Below are 13909 nucleotides of genomic sequence, written 5' to 3'. Positions count from 1 at the left end.
GCGATCCTGTGATCCCATCCCCGGGTGTCCTAGCAGACGACGGCGCAGACGACGCTGTTGACGGAATGCAATTTCGATTGACGGCAGCGAAAATCCCTTAAATGCGACAAAAAAGGCAAAGAAACGCACCGTATCGCAAACTGGTCCATATCAAGGATATGTTCGACGCGAGCGGTAGGACAAAGAGCAGCTGCGATGCATTACTCTACGCGACACTGGCATGGTCGACGGAGATCTACATGAAACAGAACTTAAATGTGACCCGTACAAGCGGATTACTGTGCGTTACGGAACTACGACGATACTTGCTTCACACTTTAGCTTATATGCAACAGCGGCCCGCACTCGCCGCATCCTGTTCGAGTGTACTTTCACTAGCAAGAGCCCACATGCATGGAAGCCGACAGAAGCAACTGTCTTTTCGAGTTCAGATTGTTCCGAGAAATACGAGCAGCTTACTTTAGCACGTACTCGAATTCAAGTTCTCAGCCTGTGTGTCACGTACGGTGACGATGGCGTCGAGGACGAGCTTAAGAATCGCCTTAACGTGGCCGCAACGCAGCCGGTATCCCAAGCATTCGTGCGCTAATTGTTGTTCACCTGTACTGCGAACGTGCGCTCAGTCGCAGGCCAGCCGCTAGCTGCTCGATTTGCCAGCCTTGCGAGTACAATTCGCAAGTTTCTGAGCCAATCTGTGAGCGAGCCGAGCTTTCAGCTAATATAGGAAAACTGAAAATGAGTGAAATGTATACTGTCGCCTGTTTCCTGTCCCACATCCACAAGATTGTATTCAGAAACTGTTGTGTCCCCATATTGCTTTTGTGTGTGTGCGCCCCCTCCTAACGACAGTTCGCATCCTCCTCCTAACGACCACTCAATCCTCCTCCTAACGACCACTCGCATCCCCTCCTAACGACCGCTTGCCCCTCGTCGCACGCTGTCGCCGGATGCCCCCCCACGGTGCGCCCCCGCACCCTCCTCCTGTTCTGGGAAGCCACTCCCTCCCGTGGACGCTTCTCCGCTCCCCCCTTTCTTCGGGCGGCCAGTTCGGCTCCTGCCTCGGTCGACGCTGGTCGCACCCTCATCGGCTTTAAATAAACGAAGTCTTAAAGTACCGTGTGCGTCTTTCGCTGCATTCAACACAGCGACCGGACACGACAGTGGCGACGAGAAAGTGGATTCGACCCGCGCTACGCAACGCTATTGACAAGCCATGGCTACGCGAGGGTTTCCCAATCAGATCCCAGAATTCAACGGCTCATCGTGGTCATCGTGGGTTGGACGCCTTCAGTTCTACTTTGAAGCTAACAACATCACAGACCCAGCCTTGAAGAGGGCCAACCTGCTGACGCTGTGCGGGGAGCAGACCTACGATACTGTCTGCGCCCTTATTCAGCCAAGCACACCAGCGGCAGTGTCTTACGACGACATCGTAAAAGCGCTGCAAAAGCACTACGACCCAAGGCCATCCGAGGTCTACAGCCGGGCTCGCTTCCAACGACGAGATCAACTGGGAGGAGAAACTGTGAGCGCCTACGTAGCCGCGCTCAAGAAGCTCGCTGCCGACTGCAATTTTGGAACGCTGTCGACAACAGCTACCGGGCAGGAGGGAGACGCAGCTTCTTCTGCTAACACCACCATGCTTCCCTTGGACGTGATGTTACGCGACAGATTTGTGTGCGGACTGAGTGACGAGTCACTGCAGCAGCGCCTGTTCGCTAAGAAGGACCTCACATTCAGCAAAGCTTACGACATCGCCGTTCGAGCGGAGAGCGCCGGTCACCAGCAGAGAGGGATTCGCCGGAACACCGAGCCGGTACACCAGACAAGCAACCAGGTGCGCAAGCCTTCTGTTGTTGTAAAATCGGTCAAAAAGGCACAACGCTGCTGGCGGTGTGACGACCAACACAACCCCCAGGGATGTCGATTCCAGTCAGCCACGTGTAATTTTTGCCACAAGCGAGGGCATATCGAAAGAGCATGCATTACGAAACGGAGACTTGCCAAGATAAAGTCACCTTCCCAGCCTAATCACAGCGTCAACGCCTCAGAGAATACGCCGCTATCTGATCTCCATGGAACAACATCAGCAACACCATCTGTGTTGTACGACCGGAACACCATGAATCTCGGCACGCGACCGAAGATTTTTACAGAAGTAAGCGTACATCACCAGCTGATTAAGTTCGAGGTGGACTCCGGCGCAGCCTGTACTCTGATCAGTGAGGACACGTTCCGAACTTCATGGCCATCTGACGCACCCGCCCTGCAACAAGACGACACGCACCTGCGAACGTGGTCAGGACAGAATCTGCCACTATTGGGCTCTGCCAACGTGCAGGTTAACTACAACGGCCAGACCCATACGCTACCTCTGCTTGTTGTGAAGGGCACAGGATCAAGCCTTCTAGGGAGAAACTGGTTTTCTCCACTAGGCGTGATGATATGCGGTAAACATCAAAACGCCGATGCGCTAAGCCGTCTGCCACTAGACGCAACTGTTGACGAACCATTTCCACCAGGAGACGTTCTGATGTTCGAAGCACTACCAGAACCTCCGCTTACAGCAGGCACAGTTGCAGCATCTACGCAGAAGTGCGCAGCTCTCCGGCTAGTTTACACAGCTGTTCAACAAGGCGACGTGCATAAACTCAAAGGGGACAACTTCGACGCTTACCGCAGGCGAGCTACAGAGTTGAGCACCCATCGCGGCTGCATCATATTTGGGTCCCGAGTTGTGATGCCGAGAGAACTACGCGCACAAGCTATGTCTCTCATCCACGCCGGACATCGGGGCATCGTTGCAATGAGAAAGTGTGCCAGAAGCTACATGTGGTGGCCTGGCATTGACAACGACATCGAAACAGTGGTGCGAGAATGCAAGCCTTGCCAGAGCAGCCGGAGCGCCCCGCCGAAAGCTCCTGTCCCAGAATGGGAAAAGCCAGACACACCATGGCACACACTGCACATTGATTTTGCAGGACCAATTGAGGGCTGCACTTTCCTTGTGGTCGTAGATGCCTACACAAAGTGGCTTGAGATAAGGCAAATGGGACAGACGACTTCGGCAGCAGTCATTGACAACCTCCGATCACTATTTGCAACGTTCGGCCTGCCGCGCAAGGTAGTGTCGGACAACGGAACACCGTTTGTGTCTGCGGAGATCCTCAAGTTTTATCGCGACAACGGGATCTCATCAGTTACATCGGCCCCCTACCACCCAGCGACAAACGGACAAGCCGAGCGCTACGTAGCCGAGCTAAAACGCGCCCTTGAAAGAGATCAGACAGGCTCGCTGCAGCGCCGCCTTGCGCGCCTTCTCTTCAAGCAGCACACGACGGTTCAGAGCACAACAGGCGAGACCCCCTCGAAAATGATGTTCGAGCGTGAAATGCGAACCCAGCTCACAGCCATCCTCCCCGAGCCAAACGCAGAGACGTTCCGGGAAGAAAAAGCAATTCCGCGCTGCGGCACGCTTAATGAGGGGCAGCGCGTCCTCGCCCGACAGTTTCTGAAAAAGCCACGCTGGGAGGAAGCTACAATTGTCAGACGCATAGGCCTGCGCTCTTGGCTCGTCAACATACATGGCACAGTAGCACGCCGACATCTCAACCAGCTGCGTAGATTTACGACGCCGTCTGAGAGCTGTCCGCCAGCGGAGAAAACACGTGCACCATCTTCCCACATAGCCTGGCACCTCTTCCCGGAAGAAGAGACTTCGCCCAGGACAGACCTAGGAGACACAGCGAACAACAGCCAGCCTACAAGTGTTTCTCCCCCGAGCGCACAAAGCCAGCGCGCCTCCACGCGTGAGCGCCGACCCCCTGCACGATACCAGGCAACTTTCTAAGGGGGAAGGAAGTGTTGTGTCCCCATATTGCTTTTGTGTGTGTGCGCCCCCTCCTAACGACAGTTCGCATCCTCCTCCTAACGACCACTCAATCCTCCTCCTAACGACCACTCGCATCCCCTCCTAACGACCGCTTGCCCCTCGTCGCACGCTGTCGCCGGATGCCCCCCCACGGTGCGCCCCCGCACCCTCCTCCTGTTCTGGGAAGCCACTCCCTCCCGTGGACGCTTCTCCGCTCCCCCCTTTCTTCGGGCGGCCAGTTCGGCTCCTGCCTCGGTCGACGCTGGTCGCACCCTCATCGGCTTTAAATAAACGAAGTCTTAAAGTACCGTGTGCGTCTTTCGCTGCATTCAACACAGCGACCGGACACGACAGAAACCAAATCGGTAAGTGATGCAGCACTAGGGTCGTATCTCTTACATACCACTGATCGGTCCTCATCCCTACAAATGCAATTAAAATCTCCCAACAATATAATTTTGCGGTCCGTGCAGAAATGTTCAACTAATGCCAGAAAGAAAAGCCTACTATCTCGCTACTTTATGGGGGCGTAAACACAAATAATCCGCCACTGTACACCTGAAATTGTGAGATCGCAGCATATAAGTCGCCCCTCGTCATCTATGCATTAAGACATGGCTGTCATCTCTAGCGTGTTCGCCAGGAATAGCATACAACCTCCGGATAAGCCTCTCGCGTGACTAACAATAATGCTGCATTCCGACAAAAAAGGCTCGAGAGCAGCTTCTGTCTCTTCATCAAAGGACAATTTTGTTTCCTGGATTGCGGCTACACACACGCTCCATTTCTTTAAGAGATGCCGTACCTGCCGTTGCCTCCTACGATTACGCATACCCCTAACGTTAAGGGTAGCGACTTGATATGCTGCGACGCTCGCCATTTTTGGTGCCAGTCTTAACAAACGCCATCCCCTGGATTTTTGGTGCCTGACCACAAGGCACAATGTGTATTAGAAGAACTTTTTGTTGGGCTAGATGGTGCATATTGTAAGAAAAGAACAGTAGCGCAACCAAGACGAACACAAGAGAGGACCACACAGGACTAGCGCTAAACTTCATCTAACTTTATTTACTAACAGCGCAGCAAATATAAGGAAAACCAGGACACGTGCAGAGAGATACCAGTTTCCACACAACACTATCTACAGAACCGTTCAAGATACGCCATTTCCGATTTGAAGAGGTTCACCGACGTATCGCTAACACAAGATACACCTCTCTTCCTTATTTGAAATGCTTCCAATAGTTCCCTTGCCCTTGTGTCTTTGCTTCTACCTAAAATCTTTATCTCATGAAACCAATGCACAATGTGTAGAGGCCACGGGAAGGGCGGCGTTAAAGGGAGACTGAAGCACTTTTTCTTAAAATCGGGCTGGCAGCGGCATCCTATAGTTTTTCATGCTGTATACTGGAAAATCGCATCCAAATAAGGCAAAAACAAGCGCGAATTGCCTTTTTTAGCCTAAATATGCGGCCTGTGCCGCGGGGCACGCCGCGCGGCGCGCCGCCGCCCGTGATTGGTCAAGAGAGGTCGTGACGTCACTTTGAGGACTGGAGAAGCTGCCCATGCGGATCCGGCGCTGTGTTGAGTGCAGATCGCAGCTTTCCGTGTCGTTGTAAAAGCGAATACGGCGACTGTTTTTTTTTTTACTGACCACCGAAGAAAAGGATACTACAGTTTGCTCATTCCACGTATCGCCTGAAACCAAAACAGACACAAGCAAAAAATTCTATGCCTAGCACAAGCATACGCCAGCGTCAAAGACGCGATGCAAACCATGCGTAAAAGGTGCCAGCACAACTTCTGCCCGTATTCTCGGAAAGGAAGGGGTGCGAACAATACTCAAGTCAATTACCACCACCGGACGCCTCCTGGCTCGCCCGGAAGAGCGTCATCCTAAAGAAAAAGCCCAAAGCACTGTGTACAAAAAATCCTGTTCTCAGTACCCGGCGTTGCAGGTTGGGGCAAGAAAGTATTTCAAGGAAACGATGAAGGAGCACAAAGTTGGTGTCAAAATTAGCGAAGCGCAGTGGCCAAGCACTGCGAGGCATGGGACCACAAGATAGTGACGCAATCATGGTGCGCTGGAAACCAAGCCAAATACGCGCACAAGGCTGCTGCTTCACTCCTGGCGCGTTCAGCAGATGCCAGAAAATATTAATCGCTGCCTCGGAAACGTTCGCCCTTCCTAGATTTGCAGTTTAGGTTCAGTGAAGTAGTTGCCAACTATATGTGTGTTTAAAAGCCAAGCTAGCTGCAACTCGCCCGCTGCCACAACTTGATGAAGAAACCGAGTAAGGTTGCGGTGTTTTTTTGCAAAAACTCGGTTGGAATTCATTTCTCTCATAAATTTGCATCGAACGCTTTCATTTTAATTGCTTAGCTAGGATTAAACGAGATGCCGCATAAGAAGAGCTTCGATGCTTGCTAGCTTGCTTCCATTTATTGTGTTTTACTCTGCTTGCTTGCTTGCTTGCTTGCTTGCTTGCTTGCTTGCTTGCTTGCTTGCTTGCTTGCTTGCTTGCTTGCTTGCTTGCTTGCTTGCTTGCTTGCTTGCTTGGACACGTCGAACCGAGTATAAAATCACTAACCGAGCCTTGCTGAGCACGTCTCAGGTGGTCTGGCCGCACCTAAGCTGAGGAGAGCGACACATACTTAAGCCTCTATAAGGTTTCTTCAGGGGCTAAGTGAGCATGTTTTTACTTTTAAAAGAGGCGCTTCTTCGGAATGGTGACACGCCTCTCACGCGCGAGGAAATCGATGGAACTGTGTCATGGTTCAGCCGCGCCTTTTCGACAGAAATCTCCAGAGATCACACTAGGACAAGCTCTGCCTGTAGCCGCTCTTACGAAAGTGTTTCGAGCAGAGTAAGCTTGCTTTAGTCGGCTTGAATTCTTCGTCACAGCAGCGAGCGGTTGCGCTGCGAGCTTGTGATCTTGCGGAAAACAGTGGAAGACGACACAGTCGCGGCCGTAGTTGTTCGTGGACACGAACGCAGAGTAGTACCTGTTGAATCTGATTCTCAAGCTCGGCTGACACGCTTTGTACGTCACAACGCACGCAGTACGAGGAACAACGCATGCAGCACGAGAAACAACACGCGCTGAAAGCGCGCTCGGGTGCGCCGAAGCATCCCCGGCTCCTCAACATGACGTCACGCTGGCCGACATGGACGAGGTTTCCCTCTCCGCTGTTCCCCTCTCCTGCGCTCGCGCGGGGCGCGAGAAATTTAAACATCGCGTTTTTAATTGGTGATTGCGCCACTGTTTTAGCCAAAATCGAAAAAATAATTTCACAGACGTGATCAGCAATGACACTACTTCAAAACCCTAGAAGGTTAGCTGATTCGAAAACCGCCTCAGTATCCCTTTAAAGAGGAGGGCGATGTCTGCCCGAGAGGCCGCCCTTCCCGTGGCCTCTACACATTGTGCCTTCTGGTCAGCGCCATCGATACACACCACGTCAGCATCTTCTGGACGTTTCAAAGGTGCGGTGCTGTCCATGTCTTCCTCTGAGACAGCCAAGGCCTCGGCCCACGAACCCGAGGGGAGCACATCACTCGCTGCCACACTGACAGCCGACAGTGAACCGGACACGCCAGAGATCGACGCCACACACGGCTCACCGTTACCCTCCAACGACGAAGCAGAATCAGCAACAGAGGAGGATCGGCGAGCATTCACTGGCGGTGTCGCCTCGACTGACACCACAGGAGGCATATACGGACGTTGTCCTGTGGCGACGAGGTGTTCCTGAGCAGCAAGCACAGCAGTCTCTGTAGCACTCACGGGGGGGCCCGGGTCCGGCGGTTTTCATTCTGGAAGTGCGGATGCTAGATGGCCAGTCGCTTCAGATTCCGTGTTGATTTGAGGTGTTGAAGTCTTCTGTTCCCCACCTATTCGATGCTCACGACTTAGTTCTGCGGTCGCGTCGACAACCTCAGACACATCCATGATGTGTTCTGATGCCACGTCATCTTCCCGTGACCACTGGCCTTGACGCAGCCTGTCAGCGTAACTCAAGACGCAGTTGTCCACAGTATGTCCAAAGCGTCGGCACTGGGTGCATCGAGGCGTGCGACACTGGCGCCGTACATGTCCAACCCGGCTGCATCGGAGGCACAGTGGAGGTCTCCCTGGGATAAGGACTAATGCCTGCACTCTATAAACATTAAGTGTGTGTGGAATTGTGCTTGCTGACACTCCATCCTTGAGTGTGAGAGATATTTCACGGTTCGCCGTTTCCATATGCTCCATCCCTGGACACCGCCACTTTTCACGCTCCACAGACTGAATCGTGACATAAGGCTCTAATGCTTCCACAATCCTCCGGTGCTCCATATAGCGGGGAAGCCAAAGGAGCTTAACCTTGACGTCCTTAGTATCCGGGTCAAACACCATGCACCTCAGTCCTTTGACAGGAAACTCCGCTTTGTTAACAAGCTTCTCTTTGGAAGAACTACTCTCGCAGGTAACCATCCACACGTGGCTCATTTGGTATTGACCAATGCACAAAATTTCCCGGAGATCCAATATCTCTGCGAGTGCGTCACGGAAGTCAGGTGCTCGGTACGGGCGACCCTTAAGGTCAGCATGCAGGAAAACGGTATTAAGGACAACATTACCGGTAGGCAATTGGGGGAAGGACAACTTTGTACGAGTCCGTAGTGTCCTGAGACGTCGGAAGACCTCAGCCAACGGCCGATGCGCTCTTTCCAGCAAGGAGCATGTTGATGCACAGCCGCACAGAACGGCTTCTTCCTCTTGTTCTCTCGACCACTGCGGAACACTTTGTTTCCACTCTTTATTACATCGAAGTAAGCCCGCCCTGACCGGCTTCATGCCTCACTTGGGCAGGTCGCATCTAGCAATCCGTCATACACAATCCCACCCGCATACTGCTCTCTCTCCTTGCCCGCATATCAAAATGCCAGCAGACACACTCATGCATCGAGTAAAGGCAGCCATGCAGGAGGTCCACCCTGCGCAGCATATGCACCCAGCAACTTAGCACACTTCTCTGTGAACAGATACGTCGATGAACGTGGCGGCTCTGCGTGGCAATCTGTCCTGCGGCTCTTCCGCAGGGTAAACAGTACCGAGAGCACTAAAAGATGATGCGGAACCCGAGAACCTACCATTGTAGGCAAAATTCTTATATTATAGGGCGTAATCTCAATGTCCGTTTTGACAGTCCGTTGAAGTATATACTAAAAAAAGCACAGCATTACGCCAAAACACAAAGCAATGACCAATAGCTTCTGGCTGCTGACACAAGGTACAGTTCACCGACCATGGCACAAAAGTTCATTTTTCAGGAAACCACGTCTTAACAGGTTAGGTTGACGTGTGAAGATTAAAAAAGAAAGTCTGCGTACGATTGCACACACATCCGTTGAACCCACTTTAATACACTGTTGTCTAGAAATTAGCGCTGAGGCTGCCAATAAAGGAAACAGCGTCGCATTAAAAATTTTTGTCCCCTGTCTTATGGGTAGACTGTGAAGGAATTCTGAGGAAAACCGTATAGTGAAGAAATGGAATGTGTCGGTGACATCTTTTAGAACCTCAGCGTTGCCTGTAGTTTTTTCTTAGCACGTTGCAACACTTTCATGACATAGATAAGCTTCGAAACCAAAATGATATTGGATGGTTGTGCCCGTGCAAACAGAGACAGCTTCCTGCCCATCCAAGTCTAGGTTTGTCGCCTAACTAAGGAGATCTGAGAATCCCAGTTAGGCCAACTATTATGATACTGATATAAGGGAACCCCGAAGTGCTGTAAATTTCCGGGGTCCCACCTGATGCCGCCAAAAAAGCTGGGTATTGTACCACCGTAACCTACCTACAAACCGTTTGATTTATCAAGGTTAAGAGACGCACTCGCAAATATCACACAACTGCTCAGTTACACACAAAATCTCGAGCACACTGTCAGAACATAAAAGGGAAACGTCATCAGCATAATCCAAAGTCTTAATTTCCGATTGTGATAGTGAGACGCCTCGAATTAATGTGTTCTTGATGACTACGGCATAGGGGCTCGAGATATAAAGCGACTAACAATGGCGATAGCGCGAAGCCCTGTCGAAGAGATGTTATAAGTGGAATATGTTTGGAAACATTTGATTAACAGTCAGTCTTTTACTGGCCGCTTTATAACAGTTCTATGCCTTAAAGCAAGACATGGTCAAGCCGTTACAGGCTTTTTGCTAGCACCCCGTAGCATCGACTTTTGTAATATCATTGTTGATGCTAAATAAATTTGAATTTGAACTTGAATTTGAATTTGAATCTCTAACACCGCAAATTAAAAATCATGGCGCACCTTCTCGAAAGCTTTTGCCACATCAGTGTGAATAAGAGCCACTTGACTGACCTCACCTGACACTGTCTCTAACACGGAACGTGCGTTAAGAATGTGGTTTTGTATTGTATTAAAACTCATAGTACAGACTTATCCGAAAACAGTGAACCCAACAAAAAATACAATACAACACATCCTAATCTGAAAACAAACGGGTACTAAGGGAGAGTAAGAACATAAGAAGGCAAGGTAAAATTAGATTGTCTTGCACCCAGCATAATGTATTAAAACTCATAGTACCGATTAATCCGAAAACAGTCAACTATAAACTGGAACATACTATGTAAATGAAAGCTGCGTTTAGAAATTTCACAGCAAGGCGAAAGGAATAGCAGTGCGAGAAGTATTATTGTCGCAAAAGAAATACCAAAATATTTCCAAAAGAAGATGGCGGGGCTGCGTCGCTGAAACAACCTCCTCCGGCAATTTATTCCAATTATGGACTGTTTTCAGAAGGAATGAGTTTTTAAATATATTTATACGCCACGTGTATTCCTGACACGTGTATTCCACGTGTATTAAGAGAGCCCCAGAGCTTTCGCTCGTGTGTGTGTCGTTTCTTCGTCTGTCCGTGTTTCGTCGCGCTGTTTCTTCCTTTAAAAGTATTCCTGACCTTTCTCGGTATGGTCTAAGCAGGATGATACATGACTAGGATCTTTAATGTACCCATATTTAATCAAACTGGTTCACCTATAAAGATATTGTGGAACTGCTTCAGACCTAGATGTTTCCGCCTCTCTTGTAAGAAAGGCCACCCCTGATTTCTGCATATCTCAGAGAGCTTTGGGTAAAATGATAGATTGCGGATACGAATCGAGCCGCACGCTTCTGAATCCATTCAAGTTCGCTGATTTTCTTTCAGGATCCAAAGGCGCCCAGCTATATTCTAATATGGGACGCACATTTGTTAAGATGAGTGTTCCTTTCAATTTAGAGGGCGGATACCAGAAATTGCGCTTAAGAAAATTTATTACACGACTAGCTTTAGCAGTGATTTGGTTAACGTGGTCATACTAGGGAAGATTTCTAGAGAAGATTACGCCTAAGTGCTTACAATTTTTAACAACCGAAATGTTTCTGTTACCTAGAAAACATGTGAGAGCTAAGCGTTGCCTTTTCTTTGTCAACTGAAGACCTTTGCATTTTGAAAAGTTCAGTGTCATGTTACGTGCACTGCGCCTTGCTAGGAAAAAGTTGAGGTCACATTCGATTGATATGAGTGGTTCAGACAAGTGACGTCACGGTAGATGCAACAGTCGTCAGCACATTGCCTCTGATGACTAGAAACCTGGTCAGCTATATCATATAGAATTAACAAAAAATAAAAGGGCCCAAAACTGATCCTTGGGGGACACCCGATAAGAGTGCAATGTCTCATGAATTTGCCCCCTCGATAATGAAAGGCTGCTTGCCCCAGAGAAGAAATGTTCTAAGCCAATTCAGCACGACACATGGAATTTGAGAGTATACAACTTCACTAAGAGTAAATTGTGGAGCTAACTGTAAGTAGTGATGCTTTTGAAAATCTAAAAAGCAAAATCAACCTGATTGCCATTTTTATTTTACACCGCTCCTTGAGGTGTAAATTCTATCAAGTGCGTATTGCAAAAAAGCCCCTTTCTAATACCATGCTGAGTGGAGAAAAAAAAAAGTTATCTTGAAGGCGGTTGATTAAACCAGCGTAAATAGTGTGTTCTATTTACATATTACACTTGTGTTAGAAATTGGTCGGTAGTCTACACTTTCTGTTTTGTTGCCACTTTTATAAACAGGGACAACGTTGGCACTTTTCCAATCATCATGTAAGGCGTAGGTAAGAAGTGATTTGTGGAAGAGCTTAGTAAAAAAGGCGCAACAGAAGTAGCACAATTCTTTAGGATGCAATGGGGTATATGGACTGGGCCAGGTGCGAAGCTCTGCTTGAGTTTCTGCTTTAGAACCGGCATGGCTGAAGCGGTGCCGTTCACGTTTTTCTTGCTGCTTTTGCAGGCACAACTCACCTGGGCTTTGAGGCAGTGCTCCTGCAATGCTGTGGCATGCGGATTACCTTCACCGTCACCTTTTGGAATAGGATATGCGTCGACAGATCGCGGTACGGAGCGTCGTCACCTCCTGAAGAGAATGATTCAACAGACATCGCCGCTGACTTCGACAGATGTCCCGTGCCGGTGTATGATCACTGATGTAGTGATCGCCTTGTCGACAGCCTAGAAATACCTGGATCTGTCAGTAGCCCTGAGGGGCGTGGAAGCGGTGCCGTTCTTGTTTATCTTGCTGCTTTTGCAGGTTAGTAATTTAAACTTGCTTTGTTCTCGCATGCATTTTCTTTTGCCGGTTCCAGCCCAAGTGGTATTTCCCTGCATTAGAACACACTCGCAGCTCATGAATAATTCGCGACGTTGCTTTCGATTGCTGCGTCGTGTTTCATTTTATTTGTTGCTGTTGCTTCTATGTGGTGACGTCGAGCTTAATCCTGGTCCCTAAACCGCAGGAACTTTGCAGAAGCTCTTAGATGGTCAGGCTGTGATTAAGTCCAAGCTGGATGCAATTAAACTGTCGTAAGTTGAAAGTGAACGGGTAATGCATGAACCCATCAGCCGCATCGCGTCGATGGAATCACGAATATCAAGTCTTGACCAGATGAACTGCGCAATTGAAGAATGCAAGGTACGATGTGCAGAACAGCAGCGGATGCTGGATTCAGTAATGGTGGAGGTTGGCCGTGCGGAGAATCAGAGGAGGCGTTGCAATTTGCTTTTTTTTTGGCGCAGAGGATGCAAAACCCAATGATTCGAATCAGGATCTTGAAGAATGTGTAACTGATGTGTACAAATCCAGATTAGGAATCCAATCAGTAAAAATTAATAATGCTCACAGACTGGGCAAATTCTAGTCTGACAGGAACCGTCCTATAATAGCGAGTTTTGCTTCCTTCACTAAGAAGCAAAAGGCTTTAAAGAGCACTTATAAACTAAAAGGCAGCAATGTCAGCATCTCGGAAGACTCTTCTGTGGAAGTACTTACAAAAAGAAAGCACCTATGAAAGTTTGCGAAATCTCAAGAACAGAGTGGTGACAAACAAAGTATCAGGTACGACACTCTCGTTATAAACGGCGAAAAGTGCTTGTATGATGCTAGTTCAAGTAAGGTAGTACCTGTAGCAGAGATTTGCACTGGTTCATCGAATGAGGTAGTACCGGTCACGAGATAAAATCGGAGTAATGCAAGTGATTTCCATTCTTGTAATTGCCGCCGCGGTGGCTCAGTGGTTATGGTGCTCGGCTGCTGACCCGAAAGGCGCGGGTTAGATCCCGGCCGCGGCGGTTGAATTTCTCTGGAGGAGAAATTCGAGGCCCGTGTAATGAGCGATGTCAGTTCACGTTAAAGAACCCCAGGTGGTCGAAATTTCCGGAGCCCTCCACTACGGCGTCTCTCATAGCCTTAGTCACTTTGGAACGTTAAACCCCATAAACCATAAACCATAAAACCATTCTTGTAATTAACTGCCGCAGCGTTAAAAACAAGGTTCATGAATTCGCAACACTAGATGATATGGTTAAGCCGTCTGTCATTCTTGGTACTAAGTCATGGTTAGCAGATGAAGTTGCTGATAGTGAAGTATTTCTAGACTGCTTTAAATGTTGCAGAAAGGACAGAAACTTGCATGGAGGA

General features: G+C 49.2%; 2 protein-coding genes across 2 annotated transcripts in view; both read right to left on the bottom strand.

The window, feature by feature from the left end:
- LOC149325953 (cGMP-dependent protein kinase, isozyme 1-like) overlaps positions 1-13909 on the bottom strand; it is a 387178-nt gene that overhangs the window by 210083 nt on the left and 163186 nt on the right. The window lies entirely within an intron of this gene.
- LOC149325954 (uncharacterized) lies at positions 7684-8364 on the bottom strand. Its single transcript, XM_089563371.1, has one exon. The coding sequence runs from the start codon at positions 8362-8364 to the stop codon at positions 7684-7686; it is 681 nt and encodes a 226-aa protein (XP_089419497.1).

This window comes from Amblyomma mixtum, chromosome 10 (genome assembly GCF_055824585.1).
Source record: "Amblyomma mixtum isolate Tamu chromosome 10, ASM5582458v1, whole genome shotgun sequence".
NCBI lineage: Eukaryota > Metazoa > Arthropoda > Arachnida > Ixodida > Ixodidae > Amblyomma > Amblyomma mixtum.
The sequence above is the reverse complement of the archived record's forward strand: the minus strand, read 5'-3'. Positions and strand labels throughout refer to the sequence as shown.